The 27,670-nt window shown below is 46.7% G+C and overlaps 8 protein-coding genes across 10 annotated transcripts; 5 read left to right on the forward strand and 3 right to left on the reverse strand.

Moving 5' to 3' along the window:
- Positions 1-990: 990 nt before the first annotated feature.
- H257_09031 (hypothetical protein) lies at positions 991-2,919 on the forward strand. The gene has a single exon (XM_009835143.1). It carries the CDS (start codon positions 1,008-1,010, stop codon positions 2,808-2,810), a length of 1,803 nt encoding a protein of 600 aa, XP_009833445.1. The 5' UTR covers positions 991-1,007; the 3' UTR covers positions 2,811-2,919.
- Positions 2,920-3,082: 163 nt separating this feature from the next.
- Positions 3,083-7,854, reverse strand: H257_09032 (hypothetical protein; the record flags this gene model as incomplete). The annotated part of the gene is made up of 9 exons (XM_009835144.1): positions 7,381-7,854; positions 6,749-7,284; positions 5,837-6,113; positions 5,672-5,773; positions 5,417-5,532; positions 5,194-5,352; positions 4,658-5,131; positions 3,686-3,871; positions 3,083-3,583 (listed from the first exon to the last, which is right to left on the reverse strand). The coding sequence occupies exons 1-9, from the start codon at positions 7,835-7,837 to the stop codon at positions 3,083-3,085; spliced, it is 2,808 nt and encodes a 935-aa protein (XP_009833446.1). The 5' UTR covers positions 7,838-7,854.
- Positions 7,855-8,115: 261 nt separating this feature from the next.
- On the forward strand, positions 8,116-9,035 carry H257_09033 (hypothetical protein). The gene is made up of 3 exons (XM_009835145.1): positions 8,116-8,285; positions 8,339-8,506; positions 8,568-9,035. Exons 1-3 carry the CDS (start codon positions 8,129-8,131, stop codon positions 8,981-8,983), a joined length of 741 nt encoding a protein of 246 aa, XP_009833447.1. The 5' UTR covers positions 8,116-8,128; the 3' UTR covers positions 8,984-9,035.
- A 637-nt stretch (positions 9,036-9,672) lies between these two features.
- H257_09034 (hypothetical protein) lies at positions 9,673-11,310 on the reverse strand (the record flags this gene model as incomplete). The annotated part of the gene is made up of 4 exons (XM_009835146.1): positions 9,673-9,699; positions 9,768-10,187; positions 10,244-10,634; positions 10,679-11,310. The coding sequence occupies 4 exons, from the start codon at positions 11,308-11,310 to the stop codon at positions 9,673-9,675; spliced, it is 1,470 nt and encodes a 489-aa protein (XP_009833448.1).
- Positions 11,311-12,273: 963 nt separating this feature from the next.
- H257_09035 lies at positions 12,274-14,299 on the forward strand. Of its 2 annotated transcripts, XM_009835147.1 has the most exons (7): positions 12,274-12,512; positions 12,558-12,719; positions 12,767-13,130; positions 13,202-13,439; positions 13,550-13,693; positions 13,768-13,895; positions 13,964-14,299. In XM_009835147.1, the coding sequence occupies exons 1-7, from the start codon at positions 12,321-12,323 to the stop codon at positions 14,101-14,103; spliced, it is 1,368 nt and encodes a 455-aa protein (XP_009833449.1). In that variant the 5' UTR covers positions 12,274-12,320; the 3' UTR covers positions 14,104-14,299. The 2 variants fall into 2 exon arrangements, with proteins under 2 accessions (XP_009833449.1, XP_009833450.1); XM_009835148.1 differs by having other exon boundaries at positions 13,550-13,895.
- A 1,197-nt stretch (positions 14,300-15,496) lies between these two features.
- Positions 15,497-17,004, forward strand: H257_09036 (hypothetical protein). The gene has a single exon (XM_009835149.1). The coding sequence runs from the start codon at positions 15,536-15,538 to the stop codon at positions 16,847-16,849; it is 1,314 nt and encodes a 437-aa protein (XP_009833451.1). The 5' UTR covers positions 15,497-15,535; the 3' UTR covers positions 16,850-17,004.
- A 23-nt stretch (positions 17,005-17,027) lies between these two features.
- Positions 17,028-20,170, reverse strand: H257_09037. 2 transcript variants are annotated; one of them, XM_009835151.1, is made up of 8 exons: positions 19,852-20,170; positions 19,399-19,783; positions 18,875-18,985; positions 18,721-18,829; positions 18,536-18,647; positions 18,313-18,421; positions 17,981-18,129; positions 17,028-17,169 (listed from the first exon to the last, which is right to left on the reverse strand). In XM_009835151.1, exons 1-7 carry the CDS (start codon positions 20,133-20,135, stop codon positions 18,007-18,009), a joined length of 1,233 nt encoding a protein of 410 aa, XP_009833453.1. In that variant the 5' UTR covers positions 20,136-20,170; the 3' UTR covers positions 17,028-17,169; positions 17,981-18,006. The 2 variants fall into 2 exon arrangements, with proteins under 2 accessions (XP_009833453.1, XP_009833452.1); XM_009835150.1 differs by lacking the exon at positions 17,028-17,169 and having other exon boundaries at positions 17,828-18,129.
- Positions 20,171-26,266: 6,096 nt separating this feature from the next.
- Positions 26,267-27,469, forward strand: H257_09038 (hypothetical protein). Its single transcript, XM_009835152.1, has one exon. The coding sequence runs from the start codon at positions 26,313-26,315 to the stop codon at positions 27,399-27,401; it is 1,089 nt and encodes a 362-aa protein (XP_009833454.1). The 5' UTR covers positions 26,267-26,312; the 3' UTR covers positions 27,402-27,469.
- Positions 27,470-27,670: the final 201 nt, after the last annotated feature.

The raw sequence follows: 27,670 nt of genomic DNA on the forward strand, positions 1-27,670 counted from the left end.
TTTTTACTCTCTCGGAGTACCTATTGCCTTTTGCTCACCTAAAGTTTGGATCTGACTTTGTTTTTCAACAAGACAATGCTCCGATTCATACCTCGGCGGAGACAAAGCAGTGTTGTGCCGACCAGTCCATTGACATGCTGCCTTGGCCTGCGCGTTCGCCGGACCTCAACCCAATTGAGAACCTTTGGTCCACCATGTCGCGCGTTGTTTACAACAATGGTCGTCAGTACCAGAGCGTGGCCGAGTTGCGTGCTGCAGTGTTGCTTGCGTGGGACATGATTTCCGATAAGGAAGTCAAAAACCTCATCGACTCCATGCATCGCTGATGCTTGGAAACTATTTGACGCAATGGCGAGAAGACTCATTATTGATTGAGCAATATATTGAATTTTGTATTGCAATTTGTGTTCCTTCATTTTGTCCGAGTTCAAAATGCAAATATTGAATGGAAAGTTCTCGACACTGGCGAGTTGCGCGCCGGTAGGTTTTCTGCATTGCTATTGGCTCATCACACTCAAACAGCCGCCCTCAATTCTCAATACTTCATGAGATATGAAATGAATCCCTAGGTTTTGTCCATGAGTGTAGAACGTGCTCTTACCCCCCTCTCACTGTTATAAAGCCCCTTCCCAACAATTACTAGTACTTTACATGCAACACTGTATTACTTGTGGCTGCTGTTGTTTTACATGGTGTAAATTATGTGTAATATTTGACAGACCCCGGTGTTGTGGTTGGTGACTTCATCCAAATCCCATCATGGCACAGATGGTCCTCAAACCAACACGATACGAAAAGGTAGTATGACTAGTAGTGACTACTTGTTCTGTTTTCTACTACTACGTGGTATTAATACGTAGTACTAGTATTTACAGTAATAGGAAACAGAACAAGTCATGATGTAAAACGAATAATAAATTATGTAGCCAATAAGCGAAAAGAAATTTCAGAGTGACCAATCGGAGCAAATCAGGATCGATTTGGGTGTGGGTGGGTGGAGTGATTTGATGTTGGCTGCTGTCTGCCGACGAGGGCAGCGGCAGTCGGTCCTGCGCACGACGTCGTGGCTCCAGGCATCCAGTCGTGCCCTGTTGTCCTCCGAAGCGACAACGGCCAAGCCTATGATCAAGCCATTGTACTCGATTGAGAAGCAAAAACAGTTGCTCCAAGTAGTCCAAGCAGTGCACAAAGAATCAGGTCGACCGAAGGTCATCTCAATCAAGACGCTGTTTCGAATCCCCAGCAGCGACAAGTACCCCCTGGCACTGCAAGGCATTCGGTTTCCAGTGTCTGAACTACGAAAGGAGAAGCGTGAAGGTCGACTGGATCCTGACATTGTGGCCGCGTTGGACGCCATTGGGTTTGTGTGGAACGCGGACCAGTTCCAGTGGAGCCAAACCCAGTTGGCCTTGACCAAGTACAAGGAACTCCACGGCAACTTGCTCATTCAATCCCATTTCAACGTCCCGAAGGATGACCCGGTATGGCCAACGGAGCTCTGGTCCAAGAAACTGGGTGTTGTAGTGGCTCGAATTCGAGCGCACAAGACTACACTACCCCCAGAGAAGAAGCAGTGGTTGGACAGCACGGGATTCGTCTGGGACGCTGCTGAACTGCATTGGAAGTCGAATCTGGCGGCACTGGAAACGTTCAAGGCCATCCATGACCACCTTCTCGTGCCTTCGGAATTTGTCGTGCCAGCAGACGACCCGCAATGGCCCGTCGAGATGTGGGGACTCAAACTTGGGAAATTGATCTCCAGGTTGCGAAGTACCACCACTTCGTTGCCCCCCCACAGGCTCGATGTGCTGAATTCGCTTGGGTTTGTATGGCGAGTGAATGCCCGAGTTGTCCACCGCAGCCCACCTGCCAACTTTTCGCTCAAGGAACAGCAGCACATATTGCAAGTCGCTCGATTTCAACTCTCGCAGCAGCGCCATACAAAGTTTGTGTACTTGCCGGGTCGATTCAGAGTCCCCGATCAAGCCCCGTGGCCCCTGCACTTGCATAAGGTCAAACCACTCGACGTCTCACTGTTTCGACGAGCAAAGATACAGGGCAGTTTGGAGCCATCAATTGTACAAGCCTTGGACGCCATGCATTTTGTATGGAACGGGTTAGAGCACCAATGGAGCCTGAATATGGAAGCGCTGGGTATTTACAAAGCCCAGTATCAAGACTTGCTCATTCCAGTTGACTTTGTCGTGCCGCAAGAAGATCCTCAATGGCCAGTGTACCTGTGGGGGAAGAAGCTGGGGATGGTCGTGCATAATTTGCGAGGTCGTGAGGCCAAACTGATGCCAGAGCGACGGCAAGCGTTGTATGCGATGGGGTTTGAGTGGGATGCTAACCAAGCCCAGTGGCAATTGAACTTGGCGGCGCTCAAAACCTTCAAACAAGTATATGGACATGTGAAAATCCTTCGAGAGTTTGTCGTGCCATCTGAAGGCGGCTACTGGCCATCGCGGTTTTGGGGATTTCGTTTGGGTACCTATGTCAACTCCCTTCGGATGCGTGTCGACACATTACCCAGTGAACAGCGACATGCATTAGACGAGATGGGGTTTGTGTGGAAGCCATTGGTGGACCAGTGGAACAACCGCAATCTCTTGGCGTTGAAGACGTATAAACGTATCTATTGCCACATGAAGATTCCAATGAACTTTGTCGTGCCAGACCAAGACCCCAAGTGGCCACCGCAGCTGTGGAACATGAAGCTGGGGCAATTGGTAGCCAACATTCAGGATCGGCATCATGGGTATCCTGCCAGTCGACTCGACCAGTTGCACCAACTCGGCTTGGTACTGTAGTCGATGAATATGGGGAATCCAATGAAAATTCAGCTCACTATGATGTTGCGTTACTATAACGTTAGTGATGAATAAATGCATGAATAGTAAATACAAGTAGTTTGACGGATCTTGGTGCGTGACGATTCCAACTCGTGCAGATCCTTTGCGTCGATTGCTGTTTTGGGACCTTACGAGGCAAATCATCCCATATGATTGATTGCACTCTAGTTTTTTACATGTCGATAGAACTAATAAACTACCAGTATCACGTTACTGTAGTAGTAGTAGTACTACCGCAGCCACAGTCGCCGACGGTGCGGCTGGTGTTGGGTTTCTTTCAGGACAGACTCTCCAATCTCCATGACTCGCTTTCTTTCTCGTTCCATTTCCAACGTCAACGCCAGCGGCAACGGTGATGATCTCACCACCGCGGCGCTTTTTGGTCGAGTTTGCCCGTGCTTCGATGGGGCTGCTTCCCTCGACGATATGTCGTCAGTCGACAGCGACGACATGGTCGGACCTGATGTATTTGAACTTGAATTGGTCAAGAACGTCCACTGCTCCAAGCTCATCGTTGGAGGGGGCGCCATCTTGTTGTTTACGTCGTCCACTGGTCGTTCTTCTATGGGAAGTTGTTGCTTAGGGGGTGGGGGGTGGTACTGCCTTGGTGTAGTCATGGGCATCACTGGTGCTTGTCGAGTGAATACTCGTTGATGGAGGGCACTCCGAGGTCGTCGAGGTAACGTCTTGGGTCGCTCGACCTTTCCCCCATGAAGTTTCTGTACAACTTGCTGCACCACTCGCATGACAAATGTCGTGGCTACTGTATGGTGAACATTCGTTGCTCCTTCTTTGTCCCTGGTAACAACCCTTGGTTGAATCGTTTGGGGTACTTTAGTTGGTTGTCTATCTGCTGGCCTCGCCGTTTGCGGACGCGGGGGCTTGGCGGCCTTGGGGGGGTGGGGGGGCTTTTTTCGTAAATAGGGGTGGGGGGTACTGATGTGGACTGGCCGCCTCGAGTTGCCGTGGGCTTCCGTCGAGTCTGCCGGTACAATTCTTGCACGAGGGTGGGCCGCCGCCTATGTGTATATACAATGCACACATCATTGAGCGTTCATGTTCATATGGAATATATATTATATATATACGCTTCAAAAATAAAAGATGTCAGTGTATAAGAAATTTATAAGTTTATTATCAACTAATAAATACTAGTACATCTGAAATGTGACTAAAGGAAATCTGTTTAAGATAAATATATACAGAGTAGGTAAAACAAATACTGAATATTTAATGGCATCATAACTACGGCATACAAATCCAAAGGCGGTAGGTAGTATTGTAGATTAAAAAAGGCTACTGAATTGATTAATCGATATATTAAATATAGTGAAGTAATTAATAAAGACTACATCTTGGTACGTCCACACGATCAATTGAATTCAATCGTTTAATCGAAATGGCGCACATCGTATACGTCAGTCAGTCTGCCGTCTCATGCTAATAAAATGTGAACAATTTATAGTCCAGTTGAAGTCATTGATTTGAGATGACATAGCCATCTATAATTTACTATTCACTTCATGGTGTAGATTAACGTATCTGATTTTTTATCCTTTTTAGATTCATTTTTTATTTTTACACTACATTTAAAATTGATTATGTTTACATTACATTCAAAAGAATCAAAAATATTTCACAAATAAATAGAATTAAGAAAACTATTAAACAAAGATTATTATTAAATACGGTAGTATCGAAACGACGTCCGATATATCACAAAATGCTTGCACCAGTAGGGGGTAGTACAGTATATATATATTTGTATACAAGACCTCCACACTAGGTAAATCACAATACGGTACCGATTGCGGGCGTCGTAAACGTTGCATGAGCATGCGTTTGTGCAATGTTTGCAACGTATTGGGCGGTGGCTGTACTACTGTCAAATCATCGTGTGTCGTTGGGGGTGTCGTGGGCGGTTGCTTCTGTCGCGTCGGGCGACTAGTTATAGGTCTAGTGGTCGTACTGGTCAGAGGACCCCCCTCCCCCCCTCCTCCCCCCGCAACGTCCAGCTGGTTGGTCGACCCCCCTCCCCGACGAGAGCCAGGGGGAGTAGGGCGTTTGATCGGGTGGTGGCGCTTCGTAAGCACAGTCGTGTGGGTCCATCCGCACTGAATTTGGACAGCCCCGTACCCAGCTAACGCCGTCACCTGAACCGGCTTCAAATGAACCGACCCATCGCTCTCCATCCCAAGCCCCCCGTTGATATCGTATCCCCACGTCCATACATCTCCAAGGGCGTTGATTGCTGCCGAGTGAAAGTGCCCCAAACTGACCTATATAATATATAATATTTAATATAGGTTGATGGACGAGATAGATTAAACAACCAATATACCTCCAGGATAGGAGACGCCGTAGGAAACGTCACGAGCGTAGGAGACAGCCGAGACCGGACGTCTCCTACGCCCAGCTGCCCAAAGTCATTCGCGCCCCACGAGTACAATACGTCGCCGTCGCTGATCAACGCCGTGTGCCGCCCGCCGCATCGCACCATCTAGACAAAACATATCATTTTTGAACATTTTAAATATATATACATATATATATTTGTTGCCTACTTTGGGTAAGATTTGGAGCAATTGGACGGCCACGACGAGCGTGGGGACGCTGAATGTCACGGATGAATTGTGTCCGAGGCGTCCATCCACGCCGCATCCCCACGTAAACAAATCGCCTACGAAAATGATATATAAATTTGTCTATATTTCAAAAATATATATATTACATATACTTGAAAAAATATTATCATTGAATGACGAATAATACAGTAACACGACAAAATATACAAGCGACGGGATAGTATTAATTTATACCGTGTGTGGAAATACATGCGCTGTGGTGCACTCCGGCCGCCACTTGGTGGATGGCATGGTCCACCAGACTTTCCACTCGACTTGGCACACAACTGCGCCAGCCTAACACGATGCATATATATATATATAAATTCGTTGCCTAGTGATATAGATATATATTATTACCGTGCTCCGTTCGAGATTGGCGGTGCCCAAAGCCTAGCTGACCCGCCTTGTTGTGCCCAAACGCGAGCACGTGCTGGACGTCTGTGATGGCGAGCGTGTGAAACCCTCCGCAGGCCACAGACACGACGATCGTGCCGTCCATGAGCATCGCGTTGGCCGTGTCCGCCTTGTCAAACTGCACGGGCTTGGGGGCGTTGATGTCCAAGTAGTTGCAATGGCCCAACTGCCCAAATCGACCGCTGCCCCACGTAAACAGTTGGCCAGCGCGAGTGGCCACCTAAATAAATAAATAAATGCATGAGATTTATAGGTCCATCACGGGTTTTATAACCACATATAAGCAAGCACTGTCTGCGTAATAATAATAATTAAAAAAGAAAAAAAAAGACGACGTGTGGACTATTTTCACGACTAAATAGGTGTCACACCAAAAAAAGGCAAGTTCCAGGCCAAGTATTTTCCCTGCATAGTATGGGCGAAGAGAGGCAAGCAAATTTAGTTTCTCATTTTACAATTTTCCTGATAAATCTGCATATGAATTTCAATTTAGTTTAGTCATAATTGGCTTACAAAGCACTGGCCGCGTAATAAGAAAAAGAAAAAAGAATCAAATCAAAGACGAATACTACTATTAATAGTATTTCAGACGAATCCGCAGAAGTATTGAGCCAATCAGATTGCAGGAAACTATCATCATCATCAGTATCTAATTAGTGTAAGACCTACATTAGTGTGATTCCAATCACCACCACACGACTAATTTTTACATACAAAATTCAGTACAAAGCATCGATCGATGAATTTGGTAAATCAGCACAAAAGTCCACATCAATCGACACCGTGTATATATATATATATAAGGTGTGTCGAACACTAGTATACTCGATGCCAAGCTCTCGGGTAATCACATACCGCCACGTGGTGCTTTCCGCAGCTGAGGGATACAATAGAGGGGCGTTCCTGGGGCGTAGCAAACAAGTGCGACGGCAACAGGCATGGGGTTTTCGTGCTAAAGCTGGCGTGGTTGCCCAGTTCACCATCGGTACCTTGGCCAAACGCAAAGGCGACGCACGACTGGGAGCTCGCGACCACGGTGAAGTTTTCTCCGCACGCAAGCGAGCTAAAGTAGACGTCTCTTGGGGGATGGGAAGCGGAAGAAGAAGCAGGGGATGGGACGAGGAGGGTGCTTGGGTCGTGGCCCGATGGTGCAGGCGGCTCCTTCATCCCGGGGATCAGCAGCGGTGTCCGTCGAGCAAATGTGTTGGTCGTCACGTCCTGCAAAATCGCATCGCCCCCAAACGACCACACGAACGCCGCTTCGTTGCCGAACACGGTGACGTGGATCGGATGGACGTCCAGCTGGTCGAAGCGCTCGTCCTGGCTGAATATGCGATGTTGGATGCAAATGTCGTCATCGCGGGTCACGTCCACGGCCTGGACTCCCACAGCTACAAAGAATATCTCAGAAAGGGCAGATGAGCAAGAAAGGCCAGACAGGGAATGGGGGACAGAAAGGCCAGACCAAGGACGATGAGGATACATACCTTGAGGGAGCCCGTACGTCGTTGGGGTAAAGCAAATGCGCGAAGCGGAGAGCCGGACGGAGCGAGTCCGGTCGTTCTGGACGAGTAAATGGATCACCACGGTGGACTCGCACGGGACGGCGAGCCAAATGGTGTAGAACCCCATCGTGCCGCCGTACACTGCATGGAGATGGGTCTTGGATACGTGCACGAGGACGGGGCCAGTGTCGTTGAAGGACGTGGTGGAAGAAGCACAACATGATGCCGTGTTGCTGGTTGAAGCAGCAGGAGGAGCGGCGTAGATGGGTTGCTTGCGCTTGAGTGTGGGCGACTGCCGCGTGGGTGAGGGCGACATGGGTTGACGAAGGGACGGGTCGTCGAAGGGCTTGTTCACTGCCTGTAGGTTGGCGGACGCTTGCATCAAGCGCGAGTTCACGCGGCCCCGCGGAGGCGGTGGGTGGGCTACAGAAGGCTCCATGCGGTCCCAAGCATGACTTCAAAAGTACACAGAGCTTGCGGTTACAGTGGGGTTTCGTCGATTATTTCTACCAATCATATGGTATTCAGTTAGAATCGCTACCATTTATCACCAATCAACAATGGATAATGTTCATATGACATTTCGATTGGGTGAAATGTCATACTAAATGCGTTTTGATTGGTCAGTCATTCCACGAATCAAAATGGTTGGGATGCAATACTGGACGTGGATTGGTTGGGGTTGACGATGTTTGATTGGTGGAATGCAATTGTTGATTGCGTTTGAGCAATGGAAGCACCGCCGACGACAACGACACCCGAAAATGAGGCGGCGCCAGCAGCAGCACATGAGTTCTACCTTGTGGTGTCGAATGTGATGGGAAGGAAGAACCTCGGGACGTATCTAAGGACGGGAACGGCCTTCGGTGTCAAGCAAGTCCTCGTGGGTACGTCCATCTTGATGGCATGGGAGGTGAACTCACGGAAAGAGGACATGTAGTCGGGTCGGATCGATTTGGAACCCATGGAGGGCACAATGCACACAAGTACGTCGACGTCGTCACATTCCACACGTGCGACGACGTGCATATGTACCTAACGTCGCGTGGGTGTCGGATTCTCGGCTTGCACTCGTCCACGACGTTGAACAACACCCCTTCGTCTACATGTACCGTTTCCATACTCTTTTCTTTCGCCAAGACGAGTCCATGCTTGCTAACGCTAACTAGGTCTGGACAAGGACACAGAGTTCGCTCCATGCACTGCGTTTGTTGTCGGGAACGAAGGCGGCGATTTGTCCCTGGACCAGCGCCGCATCTGCGACGGGTTTGTGCACATCTCGCATTATTCCCCACGTCGCAGTTCTCCAACCAATGCGCCGTTCGAAGTGGATCTGACTGTGCAAGTGGGCGTGCTCCTGCATCGGTTTACGACCTGGTCGGGCCAGTACACCGAGCGAAGCATGCAGGACACGACCACACGCGGCAAGTTTGCTCTGGCCTCCCGCGCCCCCCGACAAAAGGCGGTCGATCTGTCTGTGACACGGGGCCGCCAAGCCAATAAGGAAGCCGTGGAAGCCCGCATGGACGACGACCTGGACTTGAACTGGTTTGAGTCCAACGCTGACAATCATGGAGTATATTAGGATAACTTTGAGAGTTTTCGCTGGACTTTTGTTGATGCTTGGGCCAAATTCCTGGGTCAAATATACTAATCGATGATTGGTTGAAAGTTCTCAATAGTGTAATTGGATTAGCTACGTAATACGTTATAAACAGTTCACATTGGTGGAAGATTGGTACTACATATTAATAATAGTACACCATTTTGCAGTATACTAGTACCGATCCTACTACACCATTTTGCAGTTAACGAGTTGGACGAATGCCCGATATATTTGGCCGTGTGCCCATTTAATTTGGTCGTGTGCTCGATATAATTGGCCGTGCCCAAGCAATTGGCCATCTGCCCAATGAATTGCGTCGTGTGCCCCACTTGGGCACATGACCAATTATATCGGGCACACAGCCAAATATATCGGGCATTCGTCCAACTTGTTAACTGCAAAATGGTGTAGTAGGGTCGGTACTAGTATACTGTACAGTACTACTATGTCCAACCACATAAACGTCGGTTGTACGTGTTGGTTACTACTACATACTTACTACTAGTATGTAGTACCTGGTGGGGTAGTACATAGTACGTTAGCATGTGTGATTGATTCCGTATGCGACACAGGATAATACGTTGGTACAGTAATGCACTTTCGATGTGGTAGTTTTATCTCTAAAGACTACAACCAAGCCGAGCTGGTGCAACTGGTCGAGTTGATACCTAGGTTGGTGGCTGAGATACCGTATACTATTGACAATGTGTCCCAGCTTCATGTTCCACAGCTGCGGTGGCCACTTGGGGTCTTGGTCAAGTACAATAAACTTCATTGGAATCTTCATATGGCAATAGATACGTTTAAACGTCTTCAACGCCAAGAGGTTGCGGTTGTTCCACTGGTCCTCCAATGGCTTCCACACAAACCCCAACTCGTCTAATGCATGTCGTCGCTTGTTGGACAATCTGTGGACACGCTTCCGAAGGGACTTGGCAACATAACCCAAAGGCAACCCCCAAAACCGCGATGGCCACCAGCCGCCTCCAGATGGCACGACACAATCTCGAAGGGCATTCACATGTCCATGCACTTGTTTGAAGGTCTCGAGCGCCGCCAAGTTCAATTGCCACTGCGCTTCGTTAGCATTCCACACAAACCCCATCGCATTCAACGCTTGGCGTCGCTGTGGCATCAGTTTGGCCTTGCGAGCGCGCAAGTTTTCCACGACCATCCCCAGCTTCTTCCCCCAAAAGTAGGTTGGCCATTGTGGATCTTCTTGCGGCACGACAAGTCAACTGGAATGAGCAAGTCTTGATACTGGGCTTTGTAAATACCCAGCGCTTCCATATTCAGGCTCCATTGGTGCTCTAACCCGTTCCATACAAAATGCATGGCGTCCAAGGCTTGTACAACTGATGGCTCCACATTGCCCTGTATGTTTGCCCGTCGGAACTTTGAAATGTTCAGTTTGACCTTATGCAAGTGTAGGGGCCACGGGGCTTGATCGGGGACTCTGAATTGACTAGGCAAGTACACAAACTTTGTATGGCGCTGCTGGGAACGTTGGACTTGGACCACTTGCAATATTTGCTGCTGTTCCTTGAGCGAAAAGTTGGCAGGTGGGCTATGGCCAACGCCTCGGGCATACACCAGCCATACAAACCCAAGCGAATTCAGCACATCGAGCCTGTGTGGGGGCAACGAAGTGGTGGTACTTCGCAACCTGGAGACCAATTTCCCAAGTTTGAGTCCCCACATCTCGACGGGCCATTGCGGGTCGTCTGCTGGCACGACAAGTTCCGAAGGCACGAAAGGTGGTCATGGATGGCCTTGAACGTTTCCAGTGCCGCCAGATTCGACTTCCAATGCAGTTCAGCAGCGTCCCAGACGAATCCCGTGCTGTCCAACCACTGCTTCTTCTCTGGGGGTAGTGTAGTCTTGTGCGCTCGAATTCGAGCCACTACAACACCCAGTTTCTTGGACCAGAGCTCCGTTGGCCATACCGGGTCATCCTTCGGGACGTTGAAATGGGATTGAACGAGCAAGTTGCCGTGGAGTTCCTTGTACTTGGTCAAGGCCAACTGGGTTTGGCTCCACTGGAACTGGTCCGCGTTCCACACAAACCCAATGGCGTCCAACGCGGCCACAATGTCAGGATCCAGTCGACCTTCACGCTTCTCCTTTCGTAGTTCAGACACTGGAAACCGAATGCCTTGCAGTGCCAGGGGGTACTTGTCGCTGCTGGGGATTCGAAACAGCGTCTTGATTGAGATGACCTTCGGTCGACCTGCCTCTTCGTGCACTGCTTGGACTACTTGGAGCAACTGTTTTTGCTTCTCAATCGAGTACAATGGCTTGATCATAGTCTTGGACGTGGTCGCTTCGGAGGACAACAGGGCAAGACTGGATGCCAGGAGCCATGACGTCGTGCGCAGGACCACTTGAATAAAGTAGTAGTATAGCTTAATTCATAATGCGAGCAGTGCTTTCCTCTCAATTGATGTATTGCCCGTATACTTCAACGATTCATCCAAAATTTGAGTCGTGCGCAGAGCTCACTTTTCGATTTACCTCAAGGTTCGCACCATCGATGGACGCGCGGAGGCCATAGGCAACATGGGCGTTGGTATGTATGTATGTCACGTCACAGCAACGATGCTGCATGTGTCGTTTAACGACCATATCTATATTGAATTGACTTTTTATTGCGTGATTTCCATTTTCATCGGGCACACGACACAATTCATCGGGCACATGGGCAATTGCTTGGGCACACGGCCAATTATATCGGGCACATCACCAAATATGTCCAAATATATCGGGCACTCGTCCAACTGGTAACTGCAAAAAGGTGTATAAATACTACCGGGTACTAATGTTAGTATTAATACTCCGGGGTATTAGTAATAGTTTACCACTGTGTTTTTGCACAGAAAAGAATTAGATTCGACAATCACAGGTACCCTTGGGTACACATATAAACACATACTACGTAGTATAAGCAAAGGCTTCGAATCTGGTTGGATTAGGTAACGTTACCTCAAGCATCAGAATTTTCGATTTCCGGTACGACCATTTTGAGCCTAAATACACTCTATTTAGGGCCTAAACGCCTAATTTTACGGGGATGAGTTTCTATATCCGGATAATATCAGTCACACAGTGGCACTTTGATTGTGTTGAACCACAGGGCCTTGTGACATCCGGATAATAATTGGCCAGTTTTGATTGGTGGATATCCTTTGTGTTCACCAATGAACGATAAGTTTGGTTTCAAATCCGGATACCGTTCACCTTGGGCGTTTGGCTGAAAAACCACAATCGTGAATCCGGTGTCGGCAACGAATCTTCTACCGCCGCCGCCGCCGCTCTCATGTCCACCCACAATGATGGCAAGGCTTCCCCGTCCACCCCGATGACTGCCCCTCCTTCCCACTCGACTGTGATCCACATGCCATCCAAATCGACGTACACACCTCTGCTAGAACGAAGCGACTCGACGGCATCGACTTCCCAAGTCAACCAACGCGTGCTCGTGTCTGCCGTCGCCAACTTTAGTACCGCGGTAAGCTTCCAAGTTCGAGTAGCTGGCATCTTAACGGCCGCGTAGTACAATCTGGCGATCATAGGAAGCGTCGTGCCCCTCGTCACCGAAACAAATCCGTCCTTGGACACATCCAGCATCCCCGCAATCACCGCCTGTTCGCTCGTCGGCGCGATTGTCGGCCAGCTCATCTTTGGGTACATCGGGGACGTTCTTGGACGCAAGAAGGTACATTCCACCCCTCCATGTCTTTTCCACGTCTCACGCATCCTCAGGGTATGATCCTCACGCTGCTGCTCACGGTGATCGGCGCGGTGGCGTCGGCGGTGCTGCCTTGGAGCTCGTCCATCTACTCGACCCTCGCCGTCTGTCGGTTCGTGCTGGGCATCGGCGTGGGCGGCGTGTACCCGTTGTCGGCCGCGGCGGCGGCGGAAGGCGGCACCGACCCCGTGCTCAACAACAAGCGCGTGGCGGCGGTGTTTAGCTTCCAGGGATGGGGTCAACTCGCGAGTTTCCTCATGTGCTACATGTTGCTGGAGACGTCGCTCAGCCATGAATGGACATGGCGGGTGCTCCTCGGGTTGGGTGCGCTGCCAGGAGTGTTTGTCTTGCACGAAGCGATCACGTCGGAAGAAACCAGTACGTTTTCGATATTTTCCGAAAAAAATAGATAAAATTTTCGATATTTTAACCGAATCCGTTCGTTGTAGAGGCCTTTTTGAAAAGCCAGCACAACCCGAATCGACTGAGTTTATCCGCGGCGATGCCCATCTATTGGAAGCAATTCGTCGGCACATCCGTGGGCTGGTTCCTCTTTGACATAACGTTCTACGGCAACATCTTATTTACGCCCATCATATTAAATGGCTTGTACGACGACGACGCCGCCATGAACATGGTGGATATTGCGCAGTTTTCTGTGTTTACGTCGCTGATTGCGTTGCCGGGGTACGTTTTTTTCTCTTGCAACGTCCACTATTTTCGACGTTTTTTCGAAAAAACGTCCTTTTTTCTCGACATATTCGAATATGTAAACCAGATGTGGTGTATATATGTAGGTACTACTTGTCTTACTTCATGATGGGCACGATGGACTTCAAGCACATTCAAATGCAGGGCTTCTTCGTGATGGCGATCCTGTTCTTGGCCATGGGGCTGTTTTATACAACGTTGCTGCCGCTCAAAACGCTCGTGTTCTTCATGTAATATGATAGTTACTCCATCCAAACATACACCAACATGTCGTCAAATTCTCGGTGTATGTATATATATATAGGTATGGACTTACGTTCTTCTTTTCGAATTTTGGACCGAATGTGAGCACGTTTTCGCTCCCAGCCGAACTATTTCCTTCCGACGTCCGAGTGCAATTCAATGGCATGTCGGCAGCGGCGGGCAAATTGGGTATATATTTTGCAGCTTGTTATCAATGTAAAGAAAGGTACCTAACTTGTAGTGCCACTGGTGTATAGGTGCAGCCGTGGGAGCGTACTGGTATGGATACATTCAACAATCGTCGGGGGTGGCGATGGTGCTGATTGTATCGGGCCTCGTGTCAGTGTTGGGTCTAGCTGTGACGTACTTTTTGATCCCATCCAAACATTATCGATAGTCGTGATACAAAGCATTGTATACACGAAACTGGAGCACCGCCTAAGCCAATCAAATCACGTTCTGCTGAGTTTCAGCCAATCCGAACGTTTGACCCGTCCGCATGGGGCAAAACCATATATATACTAATCTTTGTATTGTATAGTGTATAACAAGATTAAATTGGATTATCAAATGGATTCGAATGTTATTTGGCGAAATGACACTCAGTCCAAATTTGGGGGAAATGCACAATATGAGATGTCATCAATAGAATTTGAGGCGTTTCGTATTCGACCAATGAAAATTTCAACCAATCAGATTAGCGATTGGCTCGGCTTTCGGATACACTTCCCGTACATTCGTTTATTCGGACCACAATTGTATACCGCTTACGTGGGGCGCTATTTCGTTGCCATAGTTAAATATTTAGAAGTAAATATGCAGCACTTTTCAGAATTGAAATCCCGGTCCTGAGAGACACTCTCAGCTGCATTCTACGGGAGGTCTTGGCCATCTACGTTAACGTAAGTATGCATTTGTAAATCTGAGTTTTAAAGGTTTAACGTGGCAAAATTCAAGTTTACATGCTGTTATTGATAGTATTGTCAAATTTCCCAATCGTCACAAACCGCGCCGAGACATCTCATTGGCTAATTAATTTCCACTTTGCCCTTTCGATAGAAAATCAAACGGATTGTAGTCAATCAGCGACAAGCGTTTTCGTATTGACCAATGGGAGAGATATGGTCCTGTGCTCGGTCCAGCGAGACTGGATGAAAGGGGTCCGGAAATTCATACCGAAACTCCAAAACAATTTAACGTGAATGACGTCGTAGTTTTTAGCCATAGTAAAGGATTGACATAACATTTTGCATAACCCACCTAGTACTGTACAGTACAGTACTACTGTACGAGTAGTAGACAGTAAATACTGTTCGATGGATAAAAGCATTTCATTCCGTCCAACGTGGAACACTGTACCACACTCTACGAGTCGTACTGTACCTAACTAACCTCCAGAAAACCAGATGGACTGTACCGAGGCAAGAATAGGTACGTATTATAGCACCAAGACTGCAAATTTTACTGCTAATTAGCCAATTCACGATAGGATTGCGCAGGTCTTATTAGTACAAGTGGATTGTCGTACGATCAATGCTGATGTAGCAAGCAACCTCTGCAATGTACGCCGCCGCCTCTCCCATCCCACTAGCGAACGCATTTGTTATCGGTGGCTGGTTTTCCCTCGATGCCATTGGCGGATCCCTAGCGTCCTGAAATATGATTGGCTCGCGTATCCGGATACCTGTCGAATGTCACATTACTGCACCCTCTCTTGATGCATTTATTATCCTAGCGTTTGTATGGGTATAGTCGAACGAATGTATTTGATTCCACGACTCAAGAAAAAGGTTGCATGCAAATTATTCACTGTTTGTCTCGCAAGTCGAATGTACTTCGGGCATGCAGCATCCACAACCCCGCGGCAAAGACCGCTGCCGCCATCCTCATCCGACATGAAGGATCATGCAGGTTTCCTGCCTTCGTATGCGCCGCACGAAATGACCGAGAGTCCATCGCCGTCCCCGGCGTCGCAGCACGCGCGATCGTCGTCGCTGTCCATGGACGATCCCACGGTCCAGAAGTCTCTCTTCGACATGTTCAACAAGCGAGGGTACAACCTCATCTCGCCGTCCAAATCGATGGTGAACGGCAACAACGACAGCTTCTCCAGCACCGCGTCGTCGTCCATGTCGAGTGTGATCGGGTTCCGCGAACCCTTGCATGGGCAGACTCCGATCCACATTGCGATCCGTCGGGGAGACGTCCATGTGGTCGAAGCACTGCTGAAGAGCGGAGACGCGGACGTGCTCCAAATGCGCGACGACCACGGCAACACCCCGCTGCACTTTGCTGTCGGCACATCGTCGAGACGCATGTCCGTGTCCATCGCGACGCGGATGGTAGCGTTGCTCCTGGACGCCGGCGCGAGTGTGCATGCTGTCAACCACAAGGGCCTCAGTCCCATCATGGTGCATCTTCTCACGGTCCGGAAGGACGACCCGAGCATCCTCACCATGCTGCTCAAGCATGGCAGCAACGCGAACGCATGTGTGGACAGGGTGCCGCTGCTGCACTTGGCCGTAGCCGCCAAGTTGCCCATGTTCACGGCGACATTGATCCGCCACGGCGCACATCTGCATGCGACCAACGACCTCGGGCAGTTCCTTCGGGAAGTCGCGCCCATGAACATGCTCGTAACCATGTTGGCGCACTTGACGTCGGCGCCGTCATTCCTTCCCCTGGACGCGCATAGCCAATGCATGGACTGCCGCCGCCACATCAAGCCCGCCAAGCGCCAGAATTTGCCCATCTTGTTTCGATGGTTCTTTTTCCGATCTACCAGTACCCAAGCTACGCACTGCTTTCACTGCGGATGGATCTACTGCAGCTCCTGCACAACCATTCAACCAGTTCGCGACGGCCTTCCATCTAGTTGCCGCCGATCCGAAGCTGAGGAAGAGGAGGATAGGCTCAGTCGGCCATTAAGCAAGCGATTACCCTTGTCCAGAAGACCTCCCGCCGACATGAAGAAGGATGTGAGCATTCGCGTATGCCGAATATGTGCCAACTTGCTCAAGGAACGACTGGTCAAAGCTGCCTCTGCTGGGGCTAGAGCCAGTTTATATCGATTTCAACAGCAGCAGCTGCCTTCAGCTTCAACAACATCAGCATCAGCTTCGTTGCACCATACCCCTCGTTGATTTTCAACCAAGAACAGACTCACGATAGTACTACTAGACATCCTACAGATACACATGAATAATATGTACACGCCACCATGACCGATATTAATTAGTACTTACTAGTTTGTACATAATTAATAGTTTGTACCAGTACACAATATATATATATATATATATATCCACTGTGGTGTGAAGTTGAGATTTGAAGTATTATTAATACTACAGTAGTCGTACTTTTGTACAAAATACTAACGTGGCCAGCCAGTGATTTTATTCTTTTGTAAATTCGTCAAGTATTTATCCTAACGTTATACCGGTAGCGATTTGGTGGACGGAACCTAAAAGAGCTCGTCAAGATATGCCACATACAAATGTACACCAACCAGTTCATGATGACATTAATAATTTCGCAAGTCATTGCAGTCCAGTAATGTGCCGAATTTTATACTTGAAATATATATACTACATAGTATAATAGATTGCAGTAGGGTTGTGTGAAAAACAGGCAAGCAGACTGCAATTTATAAAATGATAAAGAAATATTATTGTGGATTCGATACGAATTTCCCGGCCAGTGGCTAATCCAATTTTGTGTGGCTTTGATTGGCTCTTTCAAAAAGAACAAGTATATTCAACCAATCAAACGTCCAGCGTGAGTCAATTTTTTGATACGCGAATTTTGGAAATTTATAGCGAATTCACAATATTTTTACTATTTTTAATTTTGGCGAGCAGTGGCATTTGAGTGGCTACAATGACATTGCACTTTGCGCTTGTGGCTAATCAGCAAGCGCAAGTGATTTCAGTGTGGCCAATGAAATGGGATTACATACGGTAGCCAATCAGCGACAAATGATTTCAGATTGGCCAATGGGAAATCTTTACATCCTGTTGAAGTAAGTCTCTCAAAAATATGCGTCGATTGGATTCATGATATATTAATACAGTACCAAGTCAAAGTCTCGTCAAGGTGTCGTATGTATGTTTATATATATATATGTATAAATATATATATATATATATATATATATATGCGTTGAACAAGTCTCTCAACACACCATCCTAGACAGCAAAACTCTAGTTTTCCATTTTTCGTGGTGGCATTCATCGGATGTGTATTGTTTTTTAATTATGTCGTGGGAAAATCACCTTATCCGACACATTTGGCTCTTGATTTAGACGTTGATTACACGCGCGAGCTTTTGAATGCGGTTCAGAAGCGCGTCGCCTTGCTTGACCGTGTCCTGGTACTGGGCGTTCTTGGCGTCTGGGCGATTGGTTTCAATCACACCCGCCACCTACATATATATATAAATATATCTCATATATAAAACAACCAAAACAACACCTATTTCGATATATATATATACATCGGTATATATCAATACACACAGTAAGAGACAAAGGCAATCGTAGTCGATACTATTTTATATCCCATAGAATCATTGAATTCGAAGTATATATATATATATATATATTACCTTGTCAATCTTGGCGTTCAATCGACCTGCCGAAATAAACCGGCTTAATTCCGTGTCGAGAAACACAACGCCAACGCCGAATGCTGTCGCCATCGATTGCAACGTAACACTACGTTAAGAATCAATATATATATATATATATAATTCAAGGATACATCAATATATATATATATATATATATATATATATATATATATATTCAATGTATAATGGGTGTTATTACCTGCGGTACGCTTCGAGGAATTGCGCGTACGCCAAGATGCGCAATTCACGGTAGATGTACCGGGAATGCAACGCCAGATACTTGTCGCGATTCACATGGGCGTGCAATCCGACTAAAAAAGTCGAAAAAAACGTGAAAAACAAACGAATAATCCTAGAATGTCGACGAAAACCACGAAATAGTACCAATGGCCGTGAAAAATTGCTTGTAGTTGCAGTCGTAGAGTCCGTTCAAAAAGTCGCTCAAGTGGGGAATGTCCCGCAAGACCGCCAAGACTTCGGAGGAATCCACAATCTATATTTCAACAGATTATAAAAATATTAATAAATATATATTTACCTTTTTCTTCAATTCGACGCGGGAAGTGCTCAGGACGGACGTAATGACCGCATAAAAGATCATCGTGGGATACGACATCAGCTCCGTGCTTGTAAAGGTTGCCACTGAGTCCTACCTCAAATTCCACGTGAAATATCAACTTATATTTCCGTTTTCGATGCAAAATAGGTAAATATTTTATCAGAAAATAATATATCTTCATTGAGCAAAAAGGAAGAAATCGAAAGTCGTTTGCAGGTTGAAATAATCAGGTCAACAAATATTGTGGTATATTCGATACAAATTTCCAGACCCCGTCGAATAATCGAATCATGAATCGACGCTATTGGCTAATATCCAATTTTGAGTGGATTTGATTGGCTCTTACAGAAAGCACAGATATATTCAACCAATCACAACTCCAGAGTGATGCAATATTGATTGATATTGGACAAACCACGCGAATATTGGACATATATGTGCACCAAACACCTGAAAAAGGAACAGAAAACAGCGCAACATGGCAACCAGAAGAGCTACAGTACCTGGAAGAGGGAAGAAGCCTTCTTAAAGTCGCGAGCCATGAGAAGGTAGCATCCTTCGTACACCTTGAGGCGGTTGCGTCGGTCCCAGTCGCCGCCTTCGTCGATGAGGACGCGCGCCTTCTTGATGTGCGTCTCCACGAGAGGCAGGTCGGAGAAGAACAGACCCACGCGGATGATGTGCAGCTGGATGATGATCTTCTGGTTCACGGACGTCGGCTTGGCGAGCGCGGTGTGGAACGCCTCGAGAACCTTGTCCTTGTCCCCAATCAACGAGTACAGCCGCGCGCGACCGAGATGCGCCTCCAACACCTCAATGTCCCCCAAGTTCGCCTCCGCATCCGCTAGCTGCGCGTCCAACTTGGTCAATTCGTCCTCATTGTGCTGTCTATACACACACCAGGTACATGAGAAAAGACAAGGAGATGCAACGTCTGTTGGGGTGGGTGGAAGTACTTCATGGTCGCGAGAAGCGCGGTTTCCACGGGCCAGTGGAACTCGGCGGCAACACGCTCGTAGAACGGCGCCATGTGATGTTCCGCGATCAACCCGAGCAGTTTGGTCTTGGCCGCGGCCACTTCTGCGTCCGCTAACGCAGCATGGCTGGTGGTCGCCACTTGCAGCAGGAAGTACAAGTGCGAGACTTCCATGTGGGGGAAGGTGCTGATATCCTCTTCCAACTGCTCCGAGATGTGTCCCGACGTCGGCTTCTTCTTCGTCGCTTCTTCAGGGGCGCCCATGCTGATGCTTGCTTCCTTTTGTCGTAGGATCCTCCCAAAATGAGAGAGCATTTGGGGTGCAAAAGGAACCTCCATCAATGAATACGTACGTACGTCACTGGTATTGGATGTACGAGGTATTTCCGGATACGGATAAAGTTCGGAGAAAACGCCTCGATACAGTATTAATATACAGTATTAATATACAGAGCACAATATTGCTTTCAAAATACAAATCGATTATTGCGATATTTCAGGTATTTCTTGGCACTACAAAATGCAGCTGTATTTATATTTTCCAACGCTACCCTTAGTTTTTTTTATTCGAGGGACATTTTGTGGTGGAGTGCTTCAAACATTTGACATTTTAGGCCGAATCTGGATGCCACAGAAATGATAATGTCAAATAATATTCTGACCGAGAATTCCCTTTTCAAATGGGAGGTGAGAAAATATTTTCGAAATGGTTTGATGTCACCTCTGGATGCCATCATGGAATGAGAACTACGATGGAATATCATGTTGGTAAACAATCAACAATTGCAGTTGAAATTTTCTTCTGTCAGAAAACAGTTTAAATTCGAATTATTATGTCACTTTATATATGTCAGATTTGGTAGCCAAACACACAAAAGCTGTCGTTTGAAAAATTGTCATAATATTTCTGAAAAGTTGCAGAACGAGGTGCTTTCTGACACTTTTTTGTGGCAGAGTGGCCCTTAGTGCACAAAAAGTGTTCGCGGTATTGATGGTTTAGCTTAGTATTATATATATAATCTAGTTTGAGTGTGTTTTGAAATACTGGTATCACTTACAAAGGTCAAATTATAACGTAACGTTAATGAATTGGTGAAACTCTTTTGGCTTTGTATTTCGCGAACAGTCGTACTTCGAAGTAATATCTTAGTTTGTATGTATAGAATATTGATTTACAAAATATTATATCTGGGTGTCATGACGCATTTTTATTTATACATGAACTCAATTCTACATTAAATTTGAATGCATTATAATAAGATACAAGTTGAAATTTGTATTGGACAACATAAAAATGAACATAGTTTTGAATTTCAAGGTGGTTTCCTGATCCTTTGGCTGAATATAATCATATCCATTGAAAACTCCTCATTACAGAATGAAGCCATTGGATTGGATATAATGATACAGTTCGCGATATTGATGAATTACCTTAGTATAAATTAAGTGATAATGGTTTAGGCCGAGTCTGGATACCACAGAAAATTTGATGTCAGATAATATTCTGACAGAGAATTCCCTTTTCAAATGGGAGGTGAGAAAATATTTTCGAAATGTTTTGATGTGACCTCTGGATGCCATGATGGAATGACAACTATCGATAGAATGTCAAGTTTATACAAAATGGGTCCCCCGTTGCAAATCAAACACTTTTCTGTCAGAAAACAGTAAAAATTCGACGTATCATGTCACTTTATATATGTCAGATTTGGTAGCCAAACACACAAAAGAAGTCGTATGAAAAATTGTCATCATATTTCTGAAAAGTTGCAAAAAGAGGAGTTTTTTGTGGCCGCCGAGTGGCCCTAATTCGCCAAAATTTACGATGACTCGGTGAATGCAGCGTGGCTCTACGCGTATGTAAGACCTGAAGAGAGATGCGGTATCGGCTTAAATACAAGACCTCTAGACACTGTCCTTTACCCAAAACTTCTTTGGACTTATGAGCAGATTCGCCAAATGTATCGATCATTCTTTGTACTAACTTACGTAAAAACTTGTCCTGTGGTGATCATAATCACACTAATTTGGGTCCAACACTAATAAGATCCGTGTGATCCAATGCAATGTGCTTGGCTAAATACTTCTGCTGACATTTGTTTGTGTCTATTCATTCTCCATGTCCCCCCAGCTAAGATAAACACAACCATATATTATGCATTCGATTCGAAGTTGGAGTGGGTAGTCCAATCAGCCCAAGCGCAGACAATCGACTAGCCAATGAAATTTCTTCATTCCCAAATCCCAACCAATGATAGTCCGGCTCATTTGTCCCAGTTGAACTCAATATTCGTATGGTTTACAATTGTGCTTTGAGTCGATTTCTCAAATAAACTGCCCAGTCCAAATTTGGGTAAAAAAGGACAATATATGTACAAGTATTTGTACTAACGTTAGCCGCGAAATGCACCTTGAAATGGCCCGTATAGGGGACTACCGGTATACCGGTAGAGGCTGGCATACATCACTGGATGGGATGCGACAGAAGACCACCAAGACCCTTGGCGAAAGCCTGGAGTTTGCAAGTAGTTCCTAGCAGTGTACCAGTATAAAATAGTATTGGACGTTTAGTGTATACAAAATGGGCACATCTAAATAGTGTGTGACTGGCTTCACGTGTAAATCTCGATGTGGCGAGCGCGGCAGGTTCAGCTAGGCATTCCAAGAGGTGATCCCAATTTTGTTGTTGAGTTATGATACCTCAAATTTTGCGAGTTATCCCTAAAACTGTGGGGAGTTGATAACGCAGAGGGAATTGTAAACTGATTGATTGGCGTTATCTACATGCATGACTTCTCTGACTATACTATATCTAATACCAGTACTATACATACGTGCGCTCTGCAGAAGGAACTTCTGGTGTCCATGGCCGAGCACGCCGCACGCCAATCGAGCTTGGTCGTAAACTGACGTCAAGATTGACGTCTGTTCTCATAGGTCGATAACCCTATGACGCCACTGGAGTGACGTCGCTACAAAAACCCTGACCATGACCACCAGTAGTTTCCTCTGTTCAATATGATAAGTACTTACCTCGAACGTTCTACGAGCATACATATACGACCTTAACATACCTTCTAAGCCCATCGGCGAGCATAATAGTGCCCCTGTTGCTTCCCCACAGCCCCGGAACAGCCAAACGCACCTGAAATTGGAGGACCGTCATGAAGTCTACAAAATGCTCCTAAGCTCTTCCGCGGGTGATGAGCTCCCTCGTAGAGTGATTATCAAGGCCGCACAACAGATTGGTTGTCATGTACGGACGTCTGTCGCCTTTGTGCACGACTCTCACTTCGCGGCGGTGGTCATACCGCTGATGCCACTATCAATTTGTGCGGTAAAATTCTACTGGTACAGTAGTACAACGGAATAGTTGTATTATCAATAATTGTACCATTAACAATTTTGTAAAACAATATTGAAGGTATACGAAATTGGAAAATACTGGCCGTAAACCAAAGCGAACAATCAGTGCATTATATGTCTCGACAGACATTTCGGCTGCGTGTAGAATACCCATGGCGCATGAAAACCACACCAAGATTTAAGTCAAAATCCAGGTACACCAAGCCCTTCCTGATGCCAGACAACATCCAAGCTCGTTTAACGTATACATTCCCTTCGTTCGACCTTTGCCAAGTGGACGCCACAGCTTCTCCGACATGCACGAATATGTGCATATCGATGAAAAGTGGTTCTAAATGACATAGGCCAAGCGAAGGTACTATACTGTATAATAGACGAGGAAGTGGCCGCGAGAACCGTGAAGTCGAAGCATTTCATCACGAACGTGATGATTCTTGCTGCTGTCAACCGCCTGCGTTATGACCGTTGCACGAAAAGAGTACCGGTATGGGACGGCAAGGTTGGCTACAGGCCATTTGTACAAGTGTCACCTACCGCACGGTCAAACAAGAGCCAACCTTGAAGAACTTCCCCAGGGCGTATACCAGTACAGTCTACGAAAACTGTAGCCGCACCCCAAAATTTTCAAGTTGACACTTTTGTTTTTACTATGTCCATTACAGAAGCCGATAGTATCATTCGACGCATTCTAAACTTTGATTATATTTTGTTGTTACCTTTTATATTATTTGAAGGTCGCTCTACTTATAGCGTAATGATAAAACGTGTATTTTCGTTGGTGCAAAACAATAGCTGCACTTGCGTGCTTCTTTCATACTTCACGTCCTGTATGTAATAATGCTCTGTTTTAGCCGTAAAGTAGGTTAAAATGACGGCGACGTACATGTACTGCAGATGAAATACATATCTTTCAACCACCCATTCACTAACAAATTATGCCAAGTGAAAACAAACATACCCCAAAAGAGATGATCCAAGCCTACAAGTCACTTGGAAAGTCCAATCAGTATATTGCCCAGGCCTTGCGAAGGAACGAAAACGCCACAAGTAACCTATGGAAGCAACAACTTCAACCCAATTCAAAGAAACGGCTGGGGCGTTGCCAACTTTTCAAGTGGCGCGACATCCGGCGCAACTTCCGTCTTGCAATCCACAAGCAATAAACCTAGTGGAAGTATGGCAAACAAAACTCCATCAAGTAATGTGAGATATTGGTCGCGTACCTGTTGCCCTCTCTGACGACAGTTCGAGAAAAGAACGTTGGCAAACCTGTCGTGTACCATCAAGACAATGATGCGTCCATCCACGTTTGAATACACATCATGGCCTTTCTGCAAGCCGCAGACGTCCCTACAGTGGGTTGGTGAGCTCGGAACCCGATTTGAACTCAATTGAAAATGTCTGGGGTGTTTTGGCTCGCGCTGGTTTTGAAAATGGACGCCAGTTCGACACCATGGAGGCGTCAAGTTCAAACAATACAATACTATTAATAGTATAATTTTGACATAAATATGTTGTTTGGGAGTTGCATACAAATATTAAGTTGTTTGGAGTGATGTCCTGTACTTAACTCTTAAATCAAATGAAAAAGACCAGGACAAATGTAGTATTAGTACCTAACCAATGTTCTGGATCAGAGTAGTAGTAGTTAGTACACATGTGTACAGTACTGCCATACGCAGTATTTATACTGCGCACTGTAGTAGCGAAAGTAACAGGGTCCGAATTAATATTTAAACCGACCTTTTGCTAACTATTACTAGTACTACGTAATACATTCAGACAGTATGCCTTCGGATCAAAATAAATGCTCTGAAGCCTTCAAAGAGAATCGAACGTCCATACAAACGTACACTGTATGTGACGCGATTCCGCTTAGAAATCATCAACAATACTTCGGAGTATAAGAAGTATGAAATTAAGTAGCGCAGAAAAGTCCCGATTATGTCCGTTGATACTGTATGCAAATCACTTCGAAAAGTCCTGATTACTGGTATGTCCGTAGGTATGCAAATCGTCACAAACCCAAGGTATACTCGTTGAATGTACATACTGTACACTCCTTGGTCAGCTTTTACTCCATGATACTAGTACATACTACAGTACTGGTAGTACAAAATTTGGTTCAGCTCTATCCTTCAATAACGTTGTACGACTACAGTAAGCTATTAATAGTGTTTGAATTACTCAACAATATCCTTCAACGACGTTTGGTACAAGGCAAACCAAGTTTACCCAGTACTGTTAGTTTTCATTTCTTCGTGGAATAGTATCTGAACTTGAGCGGAACTCGGAGCGAACAACATTCCAACCACATATACTTCGAAGTATATTGTAATGCCGGGCCATTTCTCGATACAGATTCAGGCGACGAAAATGGCCATGGTTGTGATTGGGTGGGTTGCTTTGGGTAAGACCTTATATAAACCAGCTCGATTGACATCCAGTGCTTCTACACCTACAACCCCCCGGCTGTGTCTACGGTTGACGCACCATGTGTGCTAGCCCAAGCCAATACACTATATGTACTCTATCGATGCTACAGTAGTTACACGCAATGTGAACATGTTTGAATTCGTGTTGAAGTTGCGTTCGTTGCGAGATTCGCTGGAGCTGAGACACTGAAATGCCCCCCGATCGTTCTCAGAAGTCTCGCATCCCACGCTACAGTACGTATCAAAGCAACAGTCTGCAATGTCGTCCAATTGTACAGTATTTCCTGTAGCTGTTCCAATGTACTAGTACGCGTTCATCACTACTAACGTTACCAAGGACTTCGCTAGCTCGTGACTGCCGCGCAAATACTACTAGTACGAAACTAGTAGCACTCGTATACTAATATAGTAACGTTAGTAAACTTTGCACGTCGACACAACCGTAACCCGTTGTACTGTACTTCTACGTACCATATTCGTATACAAATGGGTGTGTAACCAGGATACATACCTGCGCCCGTCTGTTTTCAAACTGGGCCTTCCGCGCCTCAGGTTCTTTCAACACTGACGTCAGTCATCGCATTATCCGATTTGCTCGGTACATCTCACATACACAGATCGTTCGTTACAGTAGCCATCCATGCCAGCCATTGTCGCGCCACTCGTGAAAGCTGCCGCCGAGCTCGTGATGAAGCGACGCCGGGCGTCCATTGGATTTTCCAGGAGATTCTTATATGCAGGCTGGTACAAATGGGCGTACTTGGACTCGAAAGCCCGTCCAAATACATCGACCGAATCCGAACTTCACCAACCCACGGTGGTGCTCGTGCACGGGTTCTCGTCCGACAAGGACGCATGGCTACCCATTGCCAAGTACTTAATCCACCAAGGGTATCGCGTAGTTATGCCCGATCTACCGGGCCACGGCGCCACTACCCCCGTCTGTTCAAGCCACAACTACGGCGCCGACGCACAAGTGGCCAATTTGCTCTCGTTTCTGTCGGCGCTTCAAGCAGCAACTCGCCCCCCGTTGCGTAGCAACAGAGCAACGCCAACTCCTATACACCTCGTGGGGTACTCGATGGGGGGGCTCATTGCAGGGCTGTTTGCAGCCACATTCCCCCGCTTAGTGCGCACGCTCACTCTACTCTGCCCCGCCGGCATCTCCATGCCCACCCCCAGCCCCGTCGTTGCACTCTTCGATGACACTGGTCTCCGCCTCATGGAAGCGTCCACCGTCAAACACATGGACGACTTGCTTCGGTATGCGCAAGGTCCGACGACGACCAAACTCAAACGACAAAACTCCCGCGTCGTTGTGCACATGTATGCCAAGATCCAAGCTGCGCGAAGGGACGTCGTGTCCAAGATCTTTGACGATCTCGAGCCGGAGCGGTCGACGCTGGAAGACCAGCTGCATCGCATCGAAGCGGACACGCTGGTGCTGTGGGGTGCCCAAGATCAGATCCTGGACGTCAGTTGTGCGCACCAGGTGCGGAGCAAGGGCTTCCGGACGATCGTCGTTGAAGGATGCGGCCACGACATCACCCAAGTAAGGCCGCAGTTGTGTGCGACGCACATTAACCGGATGATCAGTCGAGACATCCGGAGAAGTACTACTCGAGGGGTCGACCTGTCACAGAGCGCTTGCACGTCGTACAGCACGACCATGGACTCGGCGTCAACCCTCGATGCCGACTTCATGGAAGTGTCTCCTTGGGATTACTAGGATTATAACGTTAATTTACATATATTTACTACTAGTACTATTTTTAATAGTAATACCCCTGTCCTGAAGTACTATAATAGTAGTAGTACTTTATTCAAATTGTGGATTTGGCGCCGAATCGAATCACGAATCGACGCTCTTGGCTCATCCAATTTTGAATGGATCGGATTGGCTATTACCGAAAGGATAATCATATTCAGCCAATTACAAATTCCAGAGTGATTTGAAAACCAGGTGTATTGTGGTACTTTATCAGTTATTACTACGTA

The sequence above is a fragment of the Aphanomyces astaci genome (assembly GCF_000520075.1).
Source record: "Aphanomyces astaci strain APO3 unplaced genomic scaffold supercont1.21, whole genome shotgun sequence".
NCBI lineage: Eukaryota > Oomycota > Saprolegniomycetes > Saprolegniales > Verrucalvaceae > Aphanomyces > Aphanomyces astaci.